Raw genomic sequence first — 25,855 nt, 5'->3', positions numbered from 1 at the left:
TCATTCCGCCTCCGCTCACTTGGTCCCTCCGGCCTGGAAGGGGAATGAGACCAATGTCATGTGTGCACGGTGCTTGGCGGAGTAGGAAGAACCTTTAATGTCCCTCTCACCTGGCCCTCCCAGCCACTTTGGGAGGTGGGCAGGGCATCGTTGATTACTCCTCATTTCATAGATGATAGCTTCTATTTGAATGGTAGCTGATATATTTGAGCACCTATTTTATGACAGGCACCAATCAGAGCACTTTAAATTACTCTGCTTGGGCTTCCCTGGTGGCGCAGTGGTTGAGAGTCTGCCTGCCGATGCAGAGGACACGGGTTCGTGCCCCAGTCTGGGAAGATCCCACGTGCCGCGGAGCGGCTGGGCCCATGAGCCATGGCCGCTGAGCGAGCCTGTGCTCCGCAACGGGAGAGGCCACAACAGTGAGAGGCCCGCGTACCGCAAAAAAAAAAAACAAAAACAGAAACAAAAAAATCACTCAGCTTGTTGAGTCTTTACAACCTTGTAATGTAGGTACGCTCACCTCCATTTACAGCTGAGGAAAATGAGGCACAGAGGCTAACTAAGTAACTTGCTAGGCAGTGGTGCAGCCGGAGTGTGAACCCAGGCAGTCTGGCTCTTAACCCCTGTGCTGTCCACAGCTGGGGAGAGGGGACAGGGGGTGCAGGGTGGGCTTCTCAGCTACAGAAGTGAAGCCGGGTCTCTAGAACACAACCAGGCAAACGCAAGGGAAACATCCATGGGAATGCAGAGACCACCCCCCAGAAGGTAAGCTCCACGAGCGCAGGACTTTTATCTGCGGTATCCCCAGAGCCGAGGACACGGCCTGGCACATAGTAGGTGCTCAACAAACATTTGTTAAAGAAGTGAGTAAACAAACTGATTAATAAATTCATCAGCAACAAGGAGCAGGGCTTTAATAAATTCATCAGCAACAAGGGGCAGCAACAAGCAGCAAGAGGGCGGGAAGCACAGTCAGACCCCAGTAAGAGTGTGGCTGGCGGGGTCAGGGGGTGAGTGCAGGGCTACTGGAACCAACAGCATCCAACGTGTCGGGGGGGAGGGAAGGGTGTGGTCAGCAGGCTGCAAGAACAGAGGGCAGGGGGCTGAAGGTCCTGGGGGTCAGGGGCTGGGAAGGGGTGAGGTGAGGCAGGCAAACAAAAGCCCCCTCGTCCAAGAGGGCAGAGTGGGTGGCAGTGGGGCTGGGAGAGTCCCTGGGGTGACTGGAGGGACTGTCCTTCCTGCAGGAAGGGGAGGCCTGCCCCCTCCGGAAACTCTCCTAAGGGGCTGTGGACGTGTGGAGAGCAGGGAAAGGAATATAAAGGAGGGGGGGGCGACAGGCCTCTCTGTCGAACCAGACCTGGCCCTCTCCTGGGAGAAACTCACGGAAATGTGGGGCTGACCTGGGTGTGACTTGGGTGGGGGGCGGTCCTCTCTCAATTGCTGGCACCAAGTCTCTGGGTAAATAACAGCCTATCAGCCTTAGCTGCTCCGTCTGCCAAAAAGAGCACCTACCCCAAACATATGAAAAGCACCTAGGACGCTGGAAGCGCTGAATGAACGCACCTGCAGTCAGTGTCATGAGGAAACCAGACCCAGTGGTGACTCGACACCCCGGGGGGGAAGACCGCTTGTCCCCAAAGGTAAATCAAAGGTCGAGGGGTTTACTTCTCTGCACCTGCAGGACAAGCCTGGGTGAGAACAGGGACACCGAGGCTCAGCAGGTAGGTGCTCCTGGGCCCCCAGACAGCTAGTCGGGGGACCTTAGGGTCGGGGGTGTGTGTTAAGGCTCCCCCTGAGGTGGCAGAGGCACACCCAGGATGTGCCACCCCATCCGTCAGAAGGCCCATCTCTCCGGACCTCTGCCCGCCAGAGGCTCCCCGCCACCCTGGCCGGTTTCCCGCACAGCCAAGCAAGGCAGGCCGGCTGCGGAGGGAGCAAGGCCACACGCTGGTCCTCACGCTGCGCTCTCAGGTGAGGCCAAGGCCAGGCGTGGTGGCTTCTCTGAACCCCAGTCCTGAAGCCCCCGCCAAGCTGCCCCCAGCTTCACAGGGCAGCCAAATGCCCATCCACCCCCCTGCTCTCTGGGCTGGGCTCTTCCTTCCTGTGTGTCCACATCTGTCTGTACGTCCATCTGTTATCTAACAAAGAACCTCCTCAGGGTAGGGGGCCAAGGGAGTTGGGGGCGCTTCTGAACAGAACAGACAGAAGTGGAGATTAGTAAACCTAACGCAGGCACTTTTCAGGCAAATATATTTAGAGTTTGGGCTTGTTCAGAACAATGTTTTTGACATTCTTTAACACCACGAACTGATGAACAGATAAAGGGGGCAGGGGAGGGTCCCAGATCCCATGTACTGGGGCTCCCTGCCACAGTGTAAGGAGGGGGAATGGGCAGGCAGGGGGCTAGTGGGTAGAGCTCACTTGTCCAGCTGTTTGGCCAGCCCTCCCTCTGACCGTCTTTCGGGGACTGTTGGCAGAGCCAAAGTGCCTTGGCAAGAAGGTGAGCACCTGTTACCTCTCTTATTCCCAAGACGAATTCAAGGATTGAAGACTATTATCTAAGCCCTCAATTATCTTCACTCCTCTCACTCTCCCTCTCTCACGCTGACTCAGCTTCTCAAACCTTCCTAAAGTGGGGGCGGGGGAGGGGCATCGGAATTGTTTCCAGATGCTAAACTGAGGCTCAGAGACCTTGGATACCACCCAGTCCCTGAGGCAGCCGCTCTCATTCCCAGCTGCCCAATGGAAGCATCTGGGAGTTTAAATAAATACAATGCCTGGGCCTCACTCGCAGCTACTCTGTACAGTGGACCTGGGCGCCGAGTGGCTAACAAGCTCCACAGGTGATTCATCCCCTCACCGCTGCCTAAGTGGGGGTGATGGGTGTGGGTGCCGGGCTCAGCCTTCCAGCTCCCCGTCCAGGAGGGAGGATGCGGATGCGCGGGCAGGGAGAAGGCATCCTCGGTATTCCTCCCGCCCTCTCCCTGCAGCCCAGGTGACCAGGTGTGGCTCGGAGGGCAGGCCCAGTTTACGAGCAGGGCACTGGCGAGGGCCCAACGGTGCCACCCTGACACCTACACCAGCTGCAGGCCTGGCTCACCCGGGCCCTGTCTCTCCCAGGTGGGGAGCAGGTGTCTGCGGGTCAGGTGCAGGGACCTGGGGGCAGGGCCACACCTCATCTCAGTTACAACCAGACCTGGGCTCTTGTAATGTGGACTTTGCAGACTTCTGTTTTGCTTATCTGCGTTTTCAGTTTTGCTCCAATGCCTACCCGGATATTTATAATGTTTTTAGCTGAACGAAGGAAAGACAAATTGTTGGAGCCTTGGTTGGTACACTAGGAAGTCAATGTACAACTAGGAAGACCCTGGTTCAGCTCAGGTTGCTTACCGAGACTCTCCAGGTACCCTTGACATCTGCCAACATGACTTCTCTGTAAAATGAGGAGGTTGGCCTATGACTACAGGGGTCCCCCTGTCTGGGGACAATTCACATTTTCCTCTGCCTAGAACCACGACTTCGGGGCCCAGTTCAGCACCTCCCAAGCTCCAGGAAAATCCACAGCACATTCGAGAAAATACATTTTCATTCTCAGGACTCAGCTCACTGGCCACCAGCTCCAGCTCTTCCTGAGCCCCCGCAAGCCGGGCTGCCCGAGTCAGAAGCGAGCCCTATTCCTCATCCCCTCCCAGATCCCACTGCAGGATGAGGAAGGCGCCTCACTTCGCCTTGGTTCCTAAAGTAACCTGCCCGATGCTGGCCAGGCTGCCCTCCCTCAGCCCAGGGAGGAAGCAGCCAGCCAGAGGACGTGCCTGGTGTTCAAAATACAATCCCCCCAACCCCAGAAACCCACACACCCTCATCAGGCAAGGTGGAAAGTGGTATCCCACCCTCACCCTCAACGCACGCTTGAGGGGTCCCTACAGTACTGCTTCTTAACTTGGTTGCACGTGGAGATCACCCAGGGGGAGCCTGGGGAAATACTCATGCCTGGCTCCTACCCGCAGATTCAGACAGAAATGGCCTGGGGTGTGGACTGGGAACTTGGATGCTTAAAAGCTGCCCCAGGTGACTCTAATATTACGTACAGCCGATTTCAAAACCACTGACCCGGACCCGAACTACCCTCACTCCTTGTTAGGGGGAAGGCCTAGTCCAGCCCCACCCCAGGGGTCAGCACAGCAGCCATGGATGGATGACTGTCCTCCAGTCCACCCTTGGGCTTCCCCTCCTGGGCCATCTCTCAGCAGCCTTTGCAGAGCTCAGAGGTGCTGCGAGGTCCCACGCTCATGGGGAAAGCCCGTGCCAGAGGTGAGAGCGTTTTCAGCAGAAACCTCTGGGTTTCCGACTTTCTCAGGCCCGGGAGCCCTGCCTGCACTCAGGAGGGACAATGAAAACAAGGCAGGTGACCCTGCCCCCATTGTTCTCAGGCTGGGACGGTAACACTCCCCCCTCCCCCGGGGCAGCTGGGCGCCCCTCCCATGAGAGCTGAGGCCAGGGCAGAGCGGTGCAGGGACTGGCTGCCCCAGCGGGTGGGCAGCGGGGTTTGGCTAAAACAAACAGACAAGGGCTGTTGGGGCCTGAGCTCAGGATGGGACGTCAGCAAGTGTTCTCAGGCACCTGGAGGGCTGAGCTGATGAGTGAGACTGGAAATCCCTGTGTGCAGACCCAGGGGACCTCAAGGACCCAGTCCCGGTTCCACAGTCCTGCTGCCTGAGAGCTGGCCCTGGGGAGTAGGAAAGAGCCCCCTCCCACCCAAACACACACACCAGATAACCCCCTGGAGCCACGTTCTGAAAATTCACTCCCTGCTTCATCTTCTTAAGTACTTGGGGCAGGGGGAACGTGCAGTGAGGCTTAAATGACAAGAGGGGCACCTTTCACCCACCTGCAGCTTCCCTACCCCCAATTCACAACCACTGCCCTGCTCTGGGTGGCTGTGGCCCGACCCATGGCCTTGTACTAGTATCTCTTCCCTATCTGGGATGCTTGGCCTGGATTCATGACCTGGCCCCTCCTCTGCCCCCAGAATCCAGATCCTGGGAGTATCTGACATCTTTCTACTTTGACTGATGCCAACAGACATCTTCCTACCAGTGGGTCAACAACTCGAGGGCAGGACATTACTCAGCCAGGACACCTGAAACATGCCAGGTGTGCAGATTACCCCCCTCCTTCCCCATAGGGGTATGGGTCACTAGGGAGTGAGAGGTCCATGCAGGGGATTCGGCTGCTGGCTTGTCCTTTCCAGGCAAGCCGGCAAACCTCTCTGGGTCCTGTTCAGCTCCTCTGTAACAAGGCTGAGGAGGGCAAAGCCAGCAGCTCCCTCCTCCTGGCCCAAACCCCATTCATCAGGCACCTTTCACACCTACCACTCCTCTGGCCCTAAGTTCATTTGAGACTCAAGACCCTGTGGGCAAGGCAAGCAAAATGGATATTGTTATTCCCATTTTGTAACCGAGGGAACTGATCAGAGAGGGCTAGTGACCCAGAAGAGCTCACACAGCAAGCTGATGACAAAGCATAGAGAAGAACCAGCCGGAAGCCCCCTGACTCTCAGTTGAGGGCCCTTTGCACCAAACAAGCAAGCCACCCATCCCCCCTCCTGGGACAGGGCTCAGAAATGCCAACCAAAGTGGATCAGGGGAGGTGAGTGACGGGAGAGAGGCAGACACGGGTGACAGGTGATGGAGAGCTATAAAAGGGTGTGCGGTCACATCCGTGGATCTAACCCTGAGATGATTTCGGATGAACGTATGCTTGTGCTCCCCCCTCACCCAGAGATGCCTTAGGTTTACCCCAACCTCATAGTGGGGTGGAAGGAGCAAACACGGGAAGTCACCAGCCCCTCAAGGTTTCTAAAAACAGCCCTCAAGCAGGCCACAAAGGAGGTCGCAGGAACTGCTGACCTGCCATCTCCCCATCCTGGGCTGAGGACCTGAAGGAGATTCATCAACAGCTCAGCAGCCCCACCCTGTCTGTGCCACCTTGCTTCCCATTCTCCAGAGCCCCCGCCCACACATTAGCCTGGACCACACAAGCTGCTGATCCACCGCAAAATCACGCATGTCAAGTTTGGGACCCTCTGCAGGCAGCATGGGGGCAGAGGGGGGAAAGGCCTGGACTTTGGAGCAGACACACATGGGTTCAACTCCTGGCTCCATCGCCCACCAGCAGGTTACCTGGAGCATGTCCTGTCACCCTCTGAGCTTCTCCTTCCGTCTCTGGAAAGCAGGGGTACCAGGACATCCTTGGGTTGGGGTGCAGATTACATGAAACAATGCACAGCTTGGTGCTGGGCATACAGGATGCGCACTGGGTGGAAAAGTAAACTGGGAAGAACAGGGCGGTGGGGAGGCCACCTCCACTCCGAGGGTTTATGCCCCGGGCACAGGGCCTCCAGAGCTGTGAATACAGAGCTGGCCAGTTGTCACCTGCAATGCCCTCCTTCCTGGCGACCACCACCTGGAAGATCAGGGCTTGGGACAGTACTTATCGCCCCGTGACATTCTATTAGATATCTGCTATCTGGCCTACTATTTATCTCCCCCGAATAGACTACGGGCTCTGAAGGCAGAGATTTCACTCATCCCTCATTCCCAGAACAGAACCTGGCACCAGTAGGTACTCGATATTTGCCAAATGACGACTCAGTCTCTGAGATGTATGCCTTCCACAACCACGCCTTCCGGGGCACGAAGATGGGTGAAGGCGGGTGCTGGTGCTATATTTAACATGGGCTCTGGCTGGATGAGGTGGGCAGTCCTGGCAGGTGTGGCCACCCGGGGTGATGGCTTTGTATTTCTCTGCCCAGTGCCTTTTCCTCACCTCACCCCACCCTACCTGTCTGCCAGGCCAGAGTCACCAGAGGTCCTAGCCCTGGTGAGTCAGCTGCACGGCAGACTTTGGAACCATCAGGATTCCTGAGGAAGGAGGCCGGCAGGCGGTGAGAGGGGGTGCCCAGGATGGGTGTCAGGGTTGAGGGCCACAGGTCCGCCCCACACCCTGGGCCCCATGCATGCCGCTGCTTCGTGGCTCCTCCAGCCAAGGGGAAAAACGACGCTCTGTTCCATAAAGCTCTCCTGAGCCCTGGGAGCTGCCAGCCCTGTTCCTCTGGACACAGACGCCTCCCCTGGGCCCCCTTGCTGGGTTCCTGAGGACAAGGCTCTCCAGCAACTGACACCCCCAGATTCCCCCTCCACGGGATGAAAGCTGCCCGCAGCCTCACCACATTCATCCCATCTGGGTACACCCACGCCCTTGGGAGAAGGATGTGGCCAATACCCTCACCTCTTATCCAGCAGAGGACCGCACCCCAGACCACCGTCCAACTGTCTCCACCCAAGGGCCCAAAAAAGGGACCCCTCCACCTGCTCCTTCCCCTCTCCCTTCACCTGTGGCTGGCAGCTTCGGGTAATAATTGCCTATCCTTGAAGGTTAGGGTTCTGATGATAAGGGATTATTAAGTCTACCCATTTATTATAATTTGTTTAAGACGAGCAGATGGTTAAACTGTAAACCTCTTCACTAATTGGGGGGGGGGGAGAAAGAAAGAAAAAAAGAGAAGAAAACAGGCCGGGGGATACTAGGTGGTGGTGTTAATCCTGCATGAGAGGCGGCAGCGGAGTCTCGCCATGCCTGTGACGTAACCCTCCCGGCCTGTTTATTACAAACCACGGCTCCCCCCAAACCTGGCCCTGCTGCCGCCAAGCATGACCCAAGGCCCGTGCCTCTCCACGAAGCCCCCTGCAGGATCCTCCTGAGGGCCAACCACCTGTCACAAAACCCTTCCTTATTGTCTGACTCTAACCTAAATACCCGCGGCTGCAGTCCAAGCCCATTTCCTTTGGTTCAGTCTCCAGCTGGAGACGGACAACAGCTGGTCTCCATCGTCTCTGGAATAAATTGTACAAGAAACGACCAGCGAACTGGCACAGGCATTTTGGGGTGGATGGTACTGTGTGCAGGGTGGGGAGCCTTCTGCCTCAATGGCAGATCAAATCCCAGATCAAATCTCACCACTGGAAGACTGAGTCACAACTAGAGACAAGAGCCAAGACAGACCACGATGGTGACAACTGTGAACGTCACTCGGCCAGATGCAAGGGGGGTTGTGCCCTAAGGTGCAGACTCCCCAAGCCCCAGACAGCCGGACACAGACCTCTCACCACACCAGTTGCACCAGGGGCTCTGGCCACCAAGGCCCCTATCTGGAGGTCACAGGGATGAGATACAAAGGGGATCCCCAAATACAGTGGGAAAGGAACAGAGCCTGATACATGCAACCGGTGCCCCCCACCCGCCTCCCCTGCCTTCGCTGTCACAAAAGCACAAAGGCACAGCCAGGGCTTCCCTGGTGGCGCAGTGGTTGAGAGTCCCCCTGCCGATGCAGGGGACAGGAGTTCGTGCCCCGGTCTAGGAAGATCCCACATGCCGCGGAGCGGCTGGGCCAGTGAGCCATGGCCACTGAGCCTGCACGTCCGGAGCCTGTGCTCCGCAACGGGAGAGGCCACAACAGTGAGAAGCCCGTGTACCACAAAAAAAAAAAAAAAAAAAAAAGGCACAGCCGCCTCAGCTTTTCCACCCTGCGGGGACAGGCCCCCACCCATCTCCCATCCCCGGCTGACTGGGGCATAACCAGGGTGAAGCAACACAGAGCTGTTTTGTGCTGAAGGTACGGAAAAGTAGAGTGAGCCCTCCTCGCACAGAGAGGCTGGGCTGAGGTGAGGGGTGCTGGGGTCGGGGGGGGGGGGGTTAGGAAAACCTCCCATCCTCCAACCTGGGGCCCAGGACCAGGGACAGGCTGGGCCACAGGAAATGGAAACTCTCCCGATGGCGCATCAGGAGAGTCCTGACTCTGAGGCAGCCCCATTGTGAAACACGGGAGGCAGAAAGGACCAGGACCAGGCCTTCAACACACACATTCTCTCGCTCCCCTTCAGCCAGGCTGCGATTTTACACAAGAGCATTGTCTAAGGCTGCTTAGCCCCCTAACACCCACCCAGGCTCTGGCAGCCCTCAACCTTCCTAGGAGCGTGCAGGAACATTTGACACCCATGCCTGCACAGCGTTAGCTATTCCTCAGCCCTACAGGTCATGACCTCGGTTTCTTTACTGATCAAACGGGAGTAATGCTGTCTCCCCACCAATTCACACGGCCATGGGTCCAAAGGCTCAGCAGATGTGAACGTGAAGAGTGTGAAGTAGGTGCACCAGCAAAGCTAGAGATGCCCCTGACTTTGAACTCCTAGTTTCTAAACACCCACTGCCGTTGGGGGTAGGCTTTCCCCCAGCCTCCCAGTGCATTGTGCGTGGCCAGCGGAGGCTCAGAGACAGGAAAGCAAATGCCACCAGATTTCTAAGTCATGCAAGGGTCAGCAGGGGAGCGAGACCCGTTCCTCAAGTGGCTGCATCCTGTCCCCCTGCAGAACCCAGTTTCCCACGAAACACTTTGAGTGGCAGCTGGAGTGGCCACTTCTCAGGCTTATCCAGGGAGGTCCATTTGCCCTTGCATCTGCTGAAGACGGCCACCAGGCCTGGGCTACTGTGGGCTAAACCTAAGATCTAGCAGTGGGCTTCCAGGATATGGCCTGCCCTCTGCCCCATGGGTCACCTCCCAGGAAGAGCAGGGGGACAAGAGGACAAGATGGCAACAGGGTTCCCTTCACCTTCCCTCCCACCTCGAGGCTCTGGGCATTCCCCTCTTTGGAGCCATTCCTGCCTGATACACATGCCACATCTGGCCAGACACCAGCCCACCAACACCCCTGTACAGATCTACCCACCTAAGTTAACCCAAGGAAAGATGGGACCAGGGTCCTGGGCAAGCTTTCCTCGCATTACGCAGCTCAAAGTCATGTCGAATGATTCCTTAAGAATTTGCTGGGCACCGGTCCTGTGCCCTGATGTAGGCAAAATAAGGGAAGAAAAAGACACAGGCCCTGCCCAAGAGGGCCTTGGGTCTAATGAGACAGACAGACAGATGGGAGGAGTTACAATGACAGAGGAAGACAGCACAAGAAAGCAGCAGACAAGCCAAGGCAAGGCCAGGACAGTCCTTGCTAAATACACACTCATCTGAGCCTGATGGGACAGAGCGGGCAGGGCAGTCAGCAGACCCCGGCCAACCCGCGCTTTCTGTGAACCGGACCGGTGGGGATGCTCACCTCAGAGGAGCTTGCAGGTTTCCCAGGGGGTGGGACGGGGCAACCCCCACTTCGGGTTCTCGGCACATCACGCTCCCCACTCCAAGGCTGCCGGCCAGCTCTGACCTCGCCCACCCCAGAGCAGGATGGAATTTAACTAGGCACCAAGAGAAGCCAGTGTGCCCTTAGGAACCTCAACAGATTCCATCAGCATTCTAGCACCGCCCAAGAGAACTCTCTGTGCTGATGGGACACTATCTGAGCAGTCCCATGTGGCTACTGAGCCCTTGGACTGTGGCCAGTGTCATGGAGGAGCTAAATTCAAACTTTATTAATTTTAATTAAACAGCCACAATAGTTAGTCATATCATGTTAAAATAAAATTAATTAGGGACCTGTGGGTGGTAATTACCATACTGATGCAGTCAAACACAATACATCCTACCTACGCAGGGTCTGCCTTACCCTGGACCCCTGGATTCACCCAAGCCTTGGCCGTGGTCTGCAGCATGCTCTGGGCTCTGAATTACATGCATGGTCCTGGGCTGTCCCAAATCTTTCCTGTGTTTGTGTCTTTTGTCAGTCCAAAAGGCAAGGACGGCAAAGTCTCCTTGGGCCCCCACAGGAGTCGGAAGAGCTGGATATACACAGAGGCTAAGACAATACTTGTCCGTGGGCCTCTGGAGGATCTCCTCCCTTGTAGGGGACACTGACTCCAACACTGGGGACAGCCCCTGGGACTCCCCCAGCTCTGCCAGGCCTCTCCCGGGGAACCACACTGTCTTCTTGGTGACCATCAGATCGTGTCCAATCTCAAACTTCTTGGTCTGCAGACCGAAAGCCCACCTGGTTTCCCCAGTCTTTGAGACCCTTCCCCTCAAAAGTGTTCAACAGCACTGCTGCCCAGGAAGCCACCCCTCTGGCAGATAAACTGAAAAATAACACGTTGTTTAGCAATTTCAGAAGCGACACTAGTTTTCGGAGTCTGCGCCGTTAGAACCATGTTTATTTGTGCTTTGTGAACCTCGCACATTAAAAATAGCCAGTGTAGGGCTTCCCTGGTGGTGCAGTGGTTGAGAATCTGCCTGCTAATGCAGGGGACACGGGTTCGAGCCCTGGTCTGGGAGGATCCCACATGCCACGGAGCAACTAGGCCCGTGTGCCACAACTACTGAGCCTGTGCGTCTGGAGCCTGTGCTCTGCAACAAGAGAGGCTGTGATAGCGAGAGGCCCACGCACCGCGATGAAGAGTGGCCCCCACTTGCCCCAACTAGAGAAAGCCCTCGCACAGAAGCGAAGACCCAACACAGCAAAAATAAATTAATAAATTAATAAACTCCTAAAAAAAAAAAAAAAAAGCCAGTGTAGAAGTGGCTGACGCTATATGCATGCATCTTACCCTTTCAGAAAATTCTATTTCTTTGCTTTAAAAGCAATACAACAGCATTTCGGAAAACTAGGGGAGCAGAGAAAGAAAAGGCATCAATAACCCTGCCTCCAGCTCAGCGCTGCCCGCCTTCTGTTTTCACGTCGAGTTTCAATTATTCAACGCTAACACAGCACCATGCATGAAACTAGAGTCTCCCGCTGCTCTCACCCCCGTCTTGTCTTTGTCTCACTTGAAGTCTGGCTCATAGCCCCACTGCAAACACCAAATCGAAGCCCTGTGAACCCACCCCTGCCCCCAGGGCCCCAGTAGGTGCCCCTGCTGGTCCGTCTGAGGGTCTCCTACTCCACAGGCCAGAGCCTACCAGGTCACTCGATAAGCAGGGATCAACCTGTGTGCAGTGCAGTGGTGGCTGGGAGTGGAGAGTGTGTACACAGATAGAAACCGGCTTTGGCAAGAGAAAATTGTAAGACACGTACACAGTAACCCCAACACAGAGCTGGTGGAAGAGATGGTGGGTCTGGCCACAGGCAGCCTTCAGCCCTGGAGCATTCCAAAAAGAGAGGGCGTGCCAAGACTGAGACCTATGAACTCTGAAGCCCTGGCATCGTGGAGACAGAAACCTCCTAGAGCAGGACCCAAAAGTGTCCCCTCATGACTCGGAAGTTGCCTTGCCCCAGCCCTGGGGAGCCAGCCCTGGGTCCAGACAGGTGCACGCCCGGGGCAGGGGTGTGGGAGGGTAGGGGGGACGCTGACGCACCTCCCTAGGCAACCTATCGACCTGTCCCAACAGAGGACGGAGCGTCCCCACTCATGTGCCCCGTGCATGTGACGGGCAGCAGGGTGGGGGGCCTTCCCAGAGTGCTTGCTGGGTTGGGGTAGAATCTGGCCAGGCGTGGCCCCCGTGGGAAGGGCCCGGGGCAGGAGTTTTCCAGATTGGAGGTGGGCGCTGGTAGTCCTACCTTTGGGTTTTGGGGGCTGGTGGGACAGAGGCCAAAGGAGAGAGAGACACAGCTTCACAGTTCGGATGTTCATTAATCATTACCCTCGTACACAGTGTGAGGTTTGGGATCCAATGGGGCACAGTCGAAGGCCTCATGGGAGGGGGAAGGAGTGCAGACAAGGCACAACCCCCAGTGCAATGTGTTCTGACGTGGGGGAGAAGGAGGAGCCCAGAGAATGATGGGGCTCAAAAGAAGGCCACCTCCAGGGTCAGGGGAGCCTTCCCGGGCGGCCCCAGCCTATGGCAACGTTTCTACCTTGGAGCACACGAGTCCCCTACAACATGCTGCACCCCTATTTAATAATCCTTCATGCACACCGCAGGGCCCGGCCTCAACCTCAAAGATAAGGATAACGTCTGATACGTCTCATAATTCCCACAACCTTGAACCAGCACTGGGCATACAGCTGGCGCTAAGAGTCTAATTGGCCTTAGTGAACAAGTCCCTGGCTCAGAGAGGGGCAGTGACCTGGTCTAGTCACACAGCAAGTCAGCCGAGCCAGACCCAGGACCTGGCTCTGTCTTCCAATTCCCAGTCCCTGGGCCACTCATCAGTAGATCTCAGGGCTGCGGCTGGAGTCTGGGGGATGGGGTGTTGAAAAGCTGATAATCAGGACACCCTCCCTTTTCCTGCTCCCCGGGGGGTGCTGACAAGACATTACTGCATCAGCATGCTCTGCACTCAGCACTATCCCTCAGCCAGAGGCAGCCCTTCCACAGGCAGCCCTTCCACCCGCTGCTCCAAAGGGGGCGGGATGCTGAGGAGGGGAGGGCACCCTTCCAAAGCCAACACTGTCAGGATGCATTCCTCGCCCCGGGAGGCAAGAGTTTTATTTGAACAGGAGCTATGGGGAGGGGATGGGGCTGCCGTTCTTTCTCCTCCAGTGGGTCTGAACAGGTGCCATCCTGTACCCGGGGGCATGGCAGGAACAAGAACCTTGCATTAGACTCAAGGAGCACCCAAGCCAAAAATCAACATTCAAGTCCGTGAAGGGCCTGCCCTGGGGTCCTCAGCATGCTACAAAGTAGCCAGTCTGTCCCCAGTCATGCAGGCAGATCTGAGCAGCGCTTACACCCCAGGAGAAAGGCAGGACGAAAGCTGTTCCCTCCCAAAGTGCAGACCACAGCGCTGCTAGGGGTTAGCCCTGGGGAAGCCAAGTCAGGGACGTGTCACAAGTGTGGGTTTAGCTGCTGGGGCGGCAGCAGGTAATGTGTGGACTCAGACAGGAACCCTAGAGCCGAGAGGCAAACTAAACTGCACCTCACTACTCCAGGTCTTTGATTCTTTCTCGAGAGCTCGGTCTCTGGGTCCCCTGACCCACAAACACTGCAGTGAAGGGTCAGAGCCTGACAGGTCCGTAAGGATGCCAGGGGAACAGGCTGGAGGGCAGGGATGGAGCTGATGGCCTCCACCCTGAGCTGCGGCACCTACTTACCTAACGCACGTTTGTCCTGCTTTAAAACTTTTCACGCTGAGAATAGCAAACAAACCTATATATGGTCAATGTGGTCAGAACAGTTACCAGTGTCAGAATCCACAAAAGCTGAAGAGAGCACTTCTCAGCACAGGGTCAGTAAGCATGCACAGCCCGCTCCCGGAGAGCTGGAGCCAATAGGACCCGAGGAGAAAACTCAGTCTCTAAGAGGGGCTGGTGGCCCAGCACAGGGGAAAGCAAGTGCTGATTTAGGACACCATGGGGTCTAAGTGGGGCAGGGCTCTGGCTCTGGACCCAGAAGGCCTGGGTCCAGGCCACTAACTAGCTGTGTGACCTTGAATAACTTATTCGCCTCAGTTGCCTTATCTGCAAAATGAGTTTCCTGGGAGTCCCCGGGGTGTGGGATGGCCCCCACCTGCCTTTCCTTCACCAAGTGCCAGCTGCAGTCACTGCTGTGGTCTGACTGCTGGAGCACCTCCCTCTGCTCCACCTGCAGGGTGACTTATGTTATCAGTGGACATAGACCTGAATTCTTGGTAAAAGTTGAATCCTGCTGTGAGTGTGCAGGGTTTTAGAATGCCTCCCCACCCTCAGGGCATGGCCTCCTGTCGGTAGCCAGGATCAAGGGTAGGGCTCCAGACAGAGGCAAGACCACACAGGGAACAGAGTCCAAATCACTTGGGCTGCTGCAAGGACTTTGGCTCTGAGTCTGGGGGAGAAGCCATGGAGGGTTTTCTGAGTCAAGAGTCCCAATCTCGCTCTATCAGGATCCCTGACTGCCGTGGCAGTAATTGACTACCTTTCACCTCCTGTGGCCTCTGCTTCCAGGAAGCCTTCCCTAACTGCCCCACTTAGCTCTACCAACTCCTTTAATGTACTTTCCCCGCCCTGGTGAGCACAGCAACCTTGGAAAGTTACATAACTTCCCGAGGTCTAGGCCTTGGCTCCAGGGCTGTAAAGGGAGGCTAGTTAGATAACCACTATGCTCCCTTCAGCCTCACATTTTATGATTTGCTGCCAGGAGTGGTACCCAGAGCCTGACCCTCCTCCCCCATCCCTGCCAGCCTCCAAGAAACCAGCCAACAACAGCTCCTTGGGCTCAGACACTTGGGGAGCAGGGTTCTGTGATGGGGAAACTCCCTGGGGAGACATCAGACTACTTCTGCCACAGGCTCTGAAGGGCCTAGAAAAAATCCTTTTTTCTGAGCCTATGGTTGACCACAACTTCAACCTTTGCCTCTTACTTCAGAAAAACTCACTGGTGGGTAGGAAAGCTGGCACTCAAGGAAAGGGTGTGCTGGGGCAGTTTAGGAACTCAGGCCAGTTTAGTGTAAGTGAAAGAAGCGCTCTGTGCCCTAACACACAGCAAGATTTTGATTTAAAGGCTGTTCAAAAGGGGATTAGAGGTGGGGTAACAAACAGCTTGGCGAAGAAAGGCTCTGGACCTGGGCAAGCAGAGCTAGTTTAACCTAAGCTTGGTTCTAGAGACGGTCTGGCCCAGCTTCTCACCAGGCCTCAGTTTTCCCATATAGCAAAAGGGATGACATTTCACTGCCAGACCTCACAGAGGGCACAGGAAGGCACTTGAGGTGAGTGGGTCTGCAGAGACCCATGGTAAGGCCAAGGGTGGGGATGCGGGGAGGGTGCAAAGCCTGGGTATCTGCATGCTCCTTAGAGGTCACCCAGGTGCTGCAGACAACACTCCTGCTCCAACCCCTGGTGCCAACGTCCCTAGTCAGCTCTGCCCCAAGGGGTGCACCATGGGGTAGAAAAGGCCTAATGCCTGCAGGCTGCAGTCACGCCCAAGGGCTAGGAACACACCCTTCTCCCCTACAAACAGCCTGGCCTTCCTCCTGCTCCCCCACCCCCACCCCCGCGTGCCCTCGCCGTTTCTGCGTTACGTGGTCTGAGGACATTCCCTGACAGGCAGGGACGGCTCATCCTCTTTACAGCAGGTCTCAAAACAGGCCTGGGCACATGGTATGTGCTTGGTAAATATCTGCACAAAGGACTGGGTCTCTGCTCTTTCTCAAGTTCCTTGAAAGCAGAAACCACCTACCCCGGGGAGGACAGGCCTGCTAGGCATGCTCACGCAGACAGGCCTTGTTCATCCCAGGGGAAAAAGGCGTAAGGGGACTCCTGGAGATGAACAGACCCAGAGAGGCAGACCTGTTTGTTCTATAAAGTCCCTCAAAAGGGAGAAGATAACCTTGAGCTGGTCTTAAAGGTGAACTCGTAGTGCGCCTTCCTCTTGGGTTCTCCAGTGGTCTTCGCGCCCAGAGAGACAGATACCATCACTCCTACTTTCTGATGAAGCCAGGGGCTCAGGGTGCAGCTTGCAAAGGCGGTGTGACTTTAAAGCCTGCGGCTGACCACCAGGCAACTTGGCACCGCCTCATGCGGCTGGAAGGCTAGAAGGAGGAAATGGGCGTAAATTTTGATAAAGCCGCTCCCCTTCTGTTCTCTGGGGCCAGAGCCCGGCCTGGCTCAATTCACCCAGGTAACCACCTTGACCTTGCAGGAGGCTGGGCCCCTCATGACTAGACTCCAACCCAAAGGTCCACATGACTCTTGGCCTCCCCGTCTGAGCCAGGCACACCACTGGGCACCCGGGGGCCCAACAGACACATTCTGAGCAAGTCACTTACTGAGCTAGGAACTGGGTAGGGAGACGTGGCCCTGCCCACACAGGGCTCCTGCAGTCTAGCTGGGCCTAATTTAACAGGCTCTCCAAGCCTTCTTGAATGAAAGGCTGAACTTACTCCCAAGAAGCAGAGTCCAGAGAAGTGAAATCTGACCAGGGTCACACAGCACAAACCAGTACTGTGGGGAGAATCAGAATCCATGTTAGAATCAGCTTTTCCCTGCACAGTGGTTCAGATAAGGGTTTCCCGGCCCCAGCTCCAGCCCCAAGCACTGGTCACACAGACAAAGGGAGGGGCTCCCCTGTGTCCTCCCCAGCTGCTGTGGCCTACAAGACCCCTGGCAACCCACAGGGCCAGCCACCAGGCTACAGGAACAGCCAAGCTGGCCCTATCCCCCAGGTAAGCCCCTCCCCACACAGCTTCTAGCCTAGCCTGGGGGCAAGCCTCTCCCTAATGGGAGGTGTCAGCTAGGCAACCTTAGCCAGATTACAGTGGCCATGGGAGGTGACAACAGCCAGAAGTACACAATACTGCCTAAATAGTTCGGCAGGAAACCCAAATATTTAGCTAGGAGGGGAAAAACAGAATGGACACTTCAAAGCCAATCCAAGGGACCTGGCCAGCAAGGGCCTATTGAGAGGGGAGATGGGTGGTGTCTGGCCCCAGGGAGAGCACAACTCTGACCCCACATCCTGTGTGACCACCCTCCAGGGATGACACCCATGAGGCCATCTGGACCCAGGAATCCTCCGGAAGGGAAGAGGTTTAACAAACGCCTGGGATAAGCCGGGACTGAGCAGAGAAAGCCTCGTCCCCTTTCTGTAGAGGAGGGAGCAGGGCTCTGCTGGAAGGGAAGAGGAAATACACCTTCCACTGAGGGAGGGGGTGGGTGAACGTGCAGGAAATGGAAAATGGTGGGGACTCCACCAGGAGTTTTGGTGGGTTTTATCATCTGTGTCTCCATCTCCAAATTGGGAGCTCAATATACTGTGGGGCTTGAACTGGGCATCAGGAACAGCATCACCCCACCCTCAACCCTAGAGAGACGGGGTGTCAGAGAACAGCTAACACATAGCAAATCACTAGTTGCATGTGTCAGGCACTCAGTCAAATAGTATTTATGTGGATTCTGCAGGCATGAGGGCAATACTGAACTATTGTCCCATTTCACAGACTAGGAGACTGACTTGCTCAAGGCCCCGAGGCTAAGTAATCAGCCAGTCACACAGAGAACCGCCCAATGCACCCTAGGGCTCTGAAGACACCACTTTCCCACCTCTAGGCCTTTGCTCCTTGTTTTTGCCACCTTTCCGGCTCACATCGAGCAGAATGGTTCAGAGTGTGGGCTCTGGGTTCAAATCCACAATCTTCTACTTCTTAGCAGTACAGCCTCGGGCAAATGAGTGAACTTGAACTATCCATTCTGCCCTGAGGTGGTGCTGGCAAGAGTACCTCCAGCAAAGGGTTGTTGTGAGGATTATGAGACGATGCACATAAACAGTTCCCACTGCCTGTGGTGAAGCAAGTGCTCAGTAACCGTTAGCTGGAATCACCCCCACCTCCGGCCCCCAATCCCTGCCCACTCCCATCACTTCTACCTCCTGGTTCTACCTCCACTCCTGGTCAGGCCCCAAGGCTCTGCAGTCAGCAAGGAAGGGTGAATTTTAGCCTCTGGCTAGCCATGTAGCCCTGGGCAAACCCCTTGGCCTCGGTTTCCTAGACAATGGGCAGAGAAGTTAACACCTCACCCACAGGACAGGTTCAACGAGATACAGGTAAAGAACCAGCCTGGCACATGGGAGGTACTCAGCAGAGAGCTCCCAGGGGCTGCAGCTCACACCATTCATCCCTCCTGGCTGCCTCAAAGTCCCCCTTCTTTAAGTTCAAGAGCAGAAGTTAATCTCTCAACAGTACATGCTTGGAACCTCCAGGTGTACCTACCAATGTCAGGTAACAAGCTCCTCACCTGTCTTTCTCTAGAGTAGGGGCTCTCTGAGGGCAGGGGCTATGTTTTGTTCAGAGCCAGATGCCCCACAGGCCACAGGGTTCTACAGGCCTCAGGACACAGGAACCGAATCCTCTGAGGCCCGCTGACCCTCGTCCATCTCTCCAGCCTCACCATATGCAACCCATCACTGGGCACCAGGGCTACATTTTTCCTCATTTCACCACCGTGGCCCTGTTTCTCTCCCCAGCTAGACTGAGCTCCCGAGGGTTAAAGCCCGACCTGGTTTCTGAGGCTTCAGTGCACACAGAAGTGACAGCTGGCAGGGAGGGACCCCTCTGTGATCCCCTCACTTTGCCCAGGTCTCTGAGGTTTGGGGGCCAGATTAACTGCTCACAGAAAGCCAAGATGCCTCAGGCAGAGCTGTACAGAGCTAGAGCACGCTACCCGCACTGTTACCTAAAGGAGCAAAGAAGGTATAATCTGGGAAGGTCATCAAATGGAGGGGACCCAGACCTGGACCTCCCAAGGGGTTCATGGAAGGAAGACAGAGGTACCCTAACGGCAAGCTGGGTGTGAGGGAGTGTGGGTGGGGTCTTTTGGGGGAGGTGCTGTGAGCTCTGTGGGCTTTGGGGGAAAGACCCACACTCCGACACATTGGAAGGAGAAAGGGAGGAGGCGTCCTTATCAGAACACCCATAGGGTGAAAGGATCAGCCCACAGAAACAGCCGATAATTTAGAGTAGAATACTCCACTTCTTTTAAGTTGCAAACTGCTGTGAAGGAAGAGGAAACTTTCTGAAATGCTGTTCACTCCCCTACTTGAAAATTGCAAAAATTTGGTGAGTTCAAATTCTTTGGCTAAACCCAGAGAGCTTCGTCATCTGGCCCTCACCCCTCTGCCCTCTGGCTGCAGTACAGGACCATCATGCAGTTTTACACCTCCCTGAGGGCTGCGGTGAAGAAAGATCCACCAGCCTATCCTCCCTTCTCTCTCTAGCTTTTGAAAAAGGTGGTTGATATATACCTAGAAATGGAACTGCTGGATCATACGGTAGTTCTATTTTTAATTTTTTTAAGGAACCGCTATATGGTCTTCCTTAGTGGATGCACCATTTTACACAAAAAGACAAATACTGTACGATTGCACTTATAAGATACTTAAAGTAGTCAACTTCACAGAAACAGAAAGCAGAACGGTAGTTACCAGGGCCTGGGGAGAGGGGGAAAGGGGAGTTGTTTAACAGGTCTAGAGTTTCGGTTTTGCAAGTTGAAAAAATTTTGGAGATCTGCTTCACAATAATGTGAATATACGTAACACTACTGAACAGCACTCAAAAAAGGTGAAGAGGGTAAACTTTGTTATGTATTTTTCACTATAATAAAAAAAAAAAGTCAGTTGACCTTTCTCCTACACTAAGGTCTTCCTGACTCTATGCTCACTACACTTGTGCGTGGATGGCCCCATCACATAGTAGGGGCATCTAGGAGGTGAGTAGCAGCAGCAGCTAACGCGTGATGAGCCTTGCTATGTGCCAAGCACTGTTCTAAGCAACCTATGAGGGTGATGTGATGGCATGACCCAGTGCTTGGATGGTGACTCTTTCAGCAACAGGAAGGGGCCTGCAGTAGTGAGGCGAGTGGCACGTGGACAAAGATCCCCGCTGAGGGCAGCATGTCCTTTTATCCATGTCAACCCACCCTTGTGGGGAGGATCGACAGCTCAGGGCTCCTCCACTTATTCCAGGGGTCCAGAGGGACTCTCAGCAAAATCTCCAAGGGGATTCACCTCTACCTTCTCCATTCCCCAAAAGGAACATCAGGAGGTGAACCTATTTCACATGCCTACTTCATCCAACCTCTCTCTATCACCCCAGTTCAGGCCAATCAAGTGCTTCCTGAGGGACCACTCAGATGAAGCATCTCAATTTGTACAAAGACTCTCTTGGGGGTTCTGTCTCAGGAGCCCCGCTTCTCTGTTCTCCAAAGCCTGGTACCTCCCTGCCCCCCACTCCCCCCGACCCCACAGACATAAAGAGTTCAGAGGCTGAGGCCAATCTAACAGCAAACAACCAAGTTCAAGATGAAAGCTCTTGGCCTGAGGTCAGAGCCAGCCAAGCACAGCATCCAAAACCAGAGGATTGTGTTTCTTTTAAATGCCAGACTATAAATAGAGCAAAACCTGAGGAAAATACTTAGAAGCAGCAGTCATCACCTCCCTTACACCCCCTCCTATAGGACTCCCCCACCCCCACTAGAACATTTCAACACTTGCTAATCTCTACCCTCAATAAGCCTCTATTACTGTGCCATCTGTAATCATCCTAAGGACTCTAGTAAAACTCTCAAAACGATTCAATAAAAATTCACCTTAACTGTTAAAACTAACCAGAGTAGTTAACTAAAGCAGATTTATTGATTTGAGAATTTTCTTGTTTTGGCTGCCCTCAGCTTTGAGCGGAACATAAATAAGAAAATGAGCCTTTAGGAAGGAACTTCTTTCTTCTATTTCCTTTCAAAAACCCAACTTCTCCACTTTCCATTTCTGCAGTCTTAGACAGTGAGAGTTCAATTTCAAATGAATGACCCAGAGGCCTCCGTGATTCTGGATAATCAAAAGATCTATTGTGTTCCCTTTACATACAAAGGCAGTTAAGTGGACCAGTGCGCTTTCCAATTTCCAGCAAGGTTTGAAACAAAAGAGGTTTTCATGTTAACCCTCGGTTCCCCCCAAAATTCAAGTCATGTGCCCAGTATGAGCATTTTGGTCAGATGTAATTTTACTACATGATCCATAGTTATGTTTTTTAAAATTTTAGGAGGAGGATTGGTGTTAATAACAGGATGTCAGAACCTCAAAACTGGAATTAGCCTTATTATTATGGACTGGAACATGTGTAGGGGAGTACGAAGGGCCCAGGAAATAAAAGGAGAGAGGTCTGGCACCCATGGAAAACCTCAGAATAGGACAATGCAGGTTAGAGGCCAGCAGGATCCAAGAGGCTTCCGGGAACAGGTCAGCTGCATGAGCAGTTTAAGAAAACCCAATTAGGGATGGGGTGTGCCAGCGAAAGGCAGGGCTTGGGGCGACCCCTACCGCACCCCAAAGGAGAAGTGGGGTGGGGTGGACTGCTGCTTATTTCAGTAAGGGAGGAGGTGTGGCTCAGCCAGGCACAACACAGGAGATGCCTGCGTGCCCATTCCTGTTCTAGGGGAAAGAGAAAATAGAATTTCCCAGCAGACCAGAGTCCAGCTGAACCAATTTACTAAGCTCACTGACCAACCATTCAACAGCTTCATATGCCTAAGGGGGAGGGCAAGGGTGTACGAGAAGCAGGCTCTGGAGGCAGACTGCCTGGGTCCCACCCCAGCCTGTGCCCTCCTGGTAACTCCCCTGAGCTTCAGTTTCCTTATCTGAACACGTAAGGGTGCTGTAAAGAGTACCTGACTAATGCAGGTAAAGCACCTAGCAAGTTGCCCTAGTCAACGTGTCCTCAATGTGTGCAGCAGAGGGAGGCTCGCACTCCTCAGTTTCATCTATACACACCCAACGCCTAATGCTTCCACTTTACTTGACCCTCCCCAGACCCCCATTTTGCAGATGAGGAAAGAGAGGCAAAGTTAAAAGGTCTGATGGGTAAATAGCCAAGCCGGATGGCAAAACCAGCCTGTGCCCTCTCATAAAATGCCAATTACCCCCCTACAGCGCCCAACACGCTAGGCGCTTGGTCAATGCCAAATCCACTTATGGGAGCCTCTGCAATTTAGGACGAGGCTGGGGGAGCGGGTCACCGGCACCTGGAGGAGCAGGCTTGAGAGCAAAAGGGTTCAGGATGGTTCTGAAGGCAGGAAGGAGGGGCGGCCACGTGGTCCGAGGCCAATGGGGCGCTGAGCCTTTGAAAGTCAGCCTCCGCCTCAGTTCAACCACAGCGTGAACAGGGAGGAAGCACCTGACAACTCAGGGACTATTTCCAGAGATCTAAAGAAAGGTGCCTTAACTCTCTTTCTCACGCCTTTGAAAGTACACACACAATTTCCACTCTAAGAAAAACCCCAACCCAGGCTGCACCCCACCCCCTTCCAACAGCCTTTCCCGGGGGGTGGGCCCCTACCCCAGGAATTCCCAACTGAGGGACTTTTTTTAGGATTACAAAGGTGATTATTCAGAACCTGATAAAACACAGAACTCAGTGGAAAATGCAGGAGCAGCCAGATGGGAAAGAAGATTTTTGAGTTTTCATTTTTCCTTAAACCAATTTCCTGTGGCCTGCAGCAGTGCCCCAAGTCCCAGATCAGCAAGCGAAGCCAGGCAGGTTTCTGCAGACCGAAAGTGATGCTAGCGAAAAGCTTCCACTGGTTCATTCTCATTTCTGGGGTTCTTCCTATGAAGGGAGGGGATTCGCCAAGTTGCAGATGGCTTGAGAGGTTGGCTGGGGATGGGGACAGGCCTGTCCATAATCACCTCCAAATCAGACTGGCCTGATCCCCAAATCCTTTTCCTAAAGCTACCTGCCGGCTTTTGGGGGGTTATCGCTGGCGGGTTTAAAAGGACCTCAAAATACCAGGCATCTTGCTTGCTCCTTAAGAAAGCTTAAGACACCTTAAGAAAGCTGCCTAACCTCCAAAGCTATAACCACCAGCTGCACCCGGCTGCCTCACCCCGACCCCCCCCCTCCTTTTCCCTTCTCCTCATGTTTTGAAGTTTATTTTCCCACATTCAGCCTTGAATTCTTTCCTTCCTTCCCCTGCAGTAGCGGAGAAGCAGCAAAGAGGCAAACACTTCGAGGGCAGCTCGATTCTTTATCATCCCCGCCTGCCTTCTTCCCCCTCTAAACAAAGCCCTGGAGCCAAGTAAACAACAACGCGTTCTCCAGAGGAATTGTTTCCTCAAGGGAAATTATAAAGTGACCCTCCCTCCCCAACACACACACACAGGGCAGACACCCATCTCAAGGAAGGCGGAGCTGCCCAGAACTCCTGCTATCAGGAGCTAAAACACCCCACTCCCTTCTGAAGCTCATACTCCCACCAGCCTCACCTACCAACGGCCCCCCGCCCTGGGAACTGCTCCCGGACAGGAGAGTCTCCACTAAAATCCAACGCCCAACCTTCTGGCCTAAACCTCCCCTTCCACTGGCTCCTAAGAGAACAAGTCTTTATTTGCCCGGCTGCTAGCAGGCACCTATATGCTCACCTGTGGGAATGTCCGTCGATTTGGGGACAAAAAGGGGGTACCCCAGGCAAGATATCTTCACATTTGTTCCCATTTTACATACGGGCTGTTGAGGCCAGAAAAATGAGAGACAACTACACAGCCATAAAGGATTGGGGAGCCGCAGTAGTTTAAATATTGTTTCTCACCAAACTTCCTTTCTGGCATCTTTTACCCCAAGAGAAATGTAACACCTTGGACAATATCTCTACTCCACCTCACAACCTAGAGCCTTCACGGGCTCTTACCCAGGTCTGGTCGTTCCACTGGAGGGAGGCCATCACTGCAGGCCAAGAAGCGTGAATGGTTGAGGCCAAGAACCTTCGAGAAACTGGGGTAGAAGTCTTCGATCCCCAAACAAGCCCCACAGTTTATCCACGTGAGATCAATGTCATGCATAGGGCATATGAACCAATGCCAACATGGAGGAGAAACTCTCCCACCACTTCCCATTCTATACAACTTCTCTGCCCGCCGCCCCACCCCCATCCCGCCCCGTCCCCCGAAAAGGGACTCTCCGGGTGTTGTTCTTTTGTTCAACCTGTTACTTTCACAAAGCTGAACTCCAAGCCCTTCAGGGATGTCTCCGCGAGATAAGCTTTCCCGGAAGCCTGCGCGCGTCCCCAGCATTCCAGCCACCACCCCGCATCCCCGGGGCTCAGGCCCGAAAGAGCCCCGGACCCCCCCCACCCCCGCTCCCGAGACCTGCGAGGGCGGGGGAGCCTCGCGCCACTCCGCCGGGCTGGTGAAGAAACGCCGAAAAAAGCCGGCCGGGTGCCGCACTTCGCCCCGGAGCTGGGAGGTAGAGACGCGAGGAGGCGGCACCCGGAGGGTCTCCCGAACTCTGGGAGCGTCTCCAAGGAAAGACAAACGCCTTTATCCGCCCCACAGCCTCCTCCAACCAGGGAGGTACCCGCACACCCACACCGAGCCACTGCGGGCCCTGGTTCACCCGGGGGTCAAGTTCTTCCCTCCGAACAAACCGGGTTCCAAAGTCTCCGCGCGCGTGGGAGACTCCTGCGCCCACGGGTGAACGGCAGATTCCAGCAGTCAGGCTCATGGGGAGACATTCTCTCCGGTCACCCCGGGACCACCCACAGGGAGTGAGGGTCATCCAGAGCTGCGAGGCGCTCCCCTTCAGCACTCCTAAACCTCCAGCTCACCTGCAGAATCTTGTCCAGGCCCTCCTGGCCCAGGCACGGGAACTCCTTGAGCAGATGCAGTTTCTGCGTATAGTAGTTTTTCTTGGCTTCTTTCCAATGCGGCTCCTCCAGCACCTCGAAGATCGCCGCCCCGATGGCCAGGTAGAAGATGATGGCCGAGGTGAGCAGAGGGCCCCGGTCCACCATGGCTCCCAAGAGGCCACCTCCTGGAGAATGAGAATGCCTCAGCTAACCCCAGCGGCTCCCGGTCCCACCCGCCCTCCAGCCTCTGGAAACAGCTGTTTGAATTTGGAGCTCCGCATGCGCAGTGCCCGGTTCAACCCGGCGCCGCTCCACCGACACAGTAGCTCCTGCAAGTTGGCCCAACGAGCGCAGGGAACTGTGCGGGACCTCCTCACGCGGGCCAGAGGTGGGCGGACACCAAGGGGGCCGAGGGGGCACCCTGGACCGCGGGGGCTAAAGCAGCTGGGTGAACCCAAGGCCGAACTCCCGGAGACACGTGCGCCGCTTCTCCGCGCGCCACAGCAGTGTGCGCCGCGCCCGCCTCCGCGCGCCTCTTTAACCCGGGCCTGTGCGCTCTGCCCGTGGAGGAGGGGCCCGCTGAGGGCCCGCCCCCGTGCAGGCCCCGCCCCGTGCAGGCCCCGCGGCTGGGCCCAGAGTTACCGCTAGGTGCGCGCTGGAACCAGTTGCGGACCATGTTCGCTCCCCAGGGCCGCCGCCAGGGTAGGCTACGCGCCCCGCATGCCTGGAGGGGTTGTGGTCTCTTGGACTCACGTTTCTTACTAGTGCTGGTGTATTAACTAAAATGAGTGTGTACCTAATGACTGGGGTCAGGAAGTTATTGCTATTGTTATTTTCATTATAAGCCAGTTTTCATTTATTGATGTTTCTGCCAAGAAAGCTTGATTCTCAGTCT

At 55.0% G+C, this 25,855-nt stretch overlaps 1 protein-coding gene across 2 annotated transcripts in view; it reads right to left on the bottom strand.

Moving 5' to 3' along the window:
• Nucleotides 1-25,167, bottom strand: part of KCNK5 (potassium two pore domain channel subfamily K member 5) — a 37,052-nt gene extending 11,885 nt beyond the window's left edge. The window contains exon 1 of one of the 2 annotated variants that reach the window (XM_060109965.1): nucleotides 24,940-25,167. In XM_060109965.1, coding sequence (XP_059965948.1) covers nucleotides 24,940-25,125 — 186 coding nt within the window. In that variant the 5' untranslated portion in view covers nucleotides 25,126-25,167. Of the gene's footprint in view, nucleotides 1-16,183; nucleotides 16,239-24,939 lie in introns of those variants that run through there. The other variant, XM_060109967.1, reaches the window with a different exon arrangement.
• Between the last annotated feature and the right edge of the window lie 688 nt (nucleotides 25,168-25,855).

This window comes from Mesoplodon densirostris, chromosome 10 (genome assembly GCF_025265405.1).
Source record: "Mesoplodon densirostris isolate mMesDen1 chromosome 10, mMesDen1 primary haplotype, whole genome shotgun sequence".
In the NCBI taxonomy this organism is placed as follows: Eukaryota; Metazoa; Chordata; class Mammalia; order Artiodactyla; family Ziphiidae; genus Mesoplodon; species Mesoplodon densirostris.
Note: the sequence above shows the minus strand (reverse complement) of the source record. Positions and strands in the feature narration are given on the sequence as shown.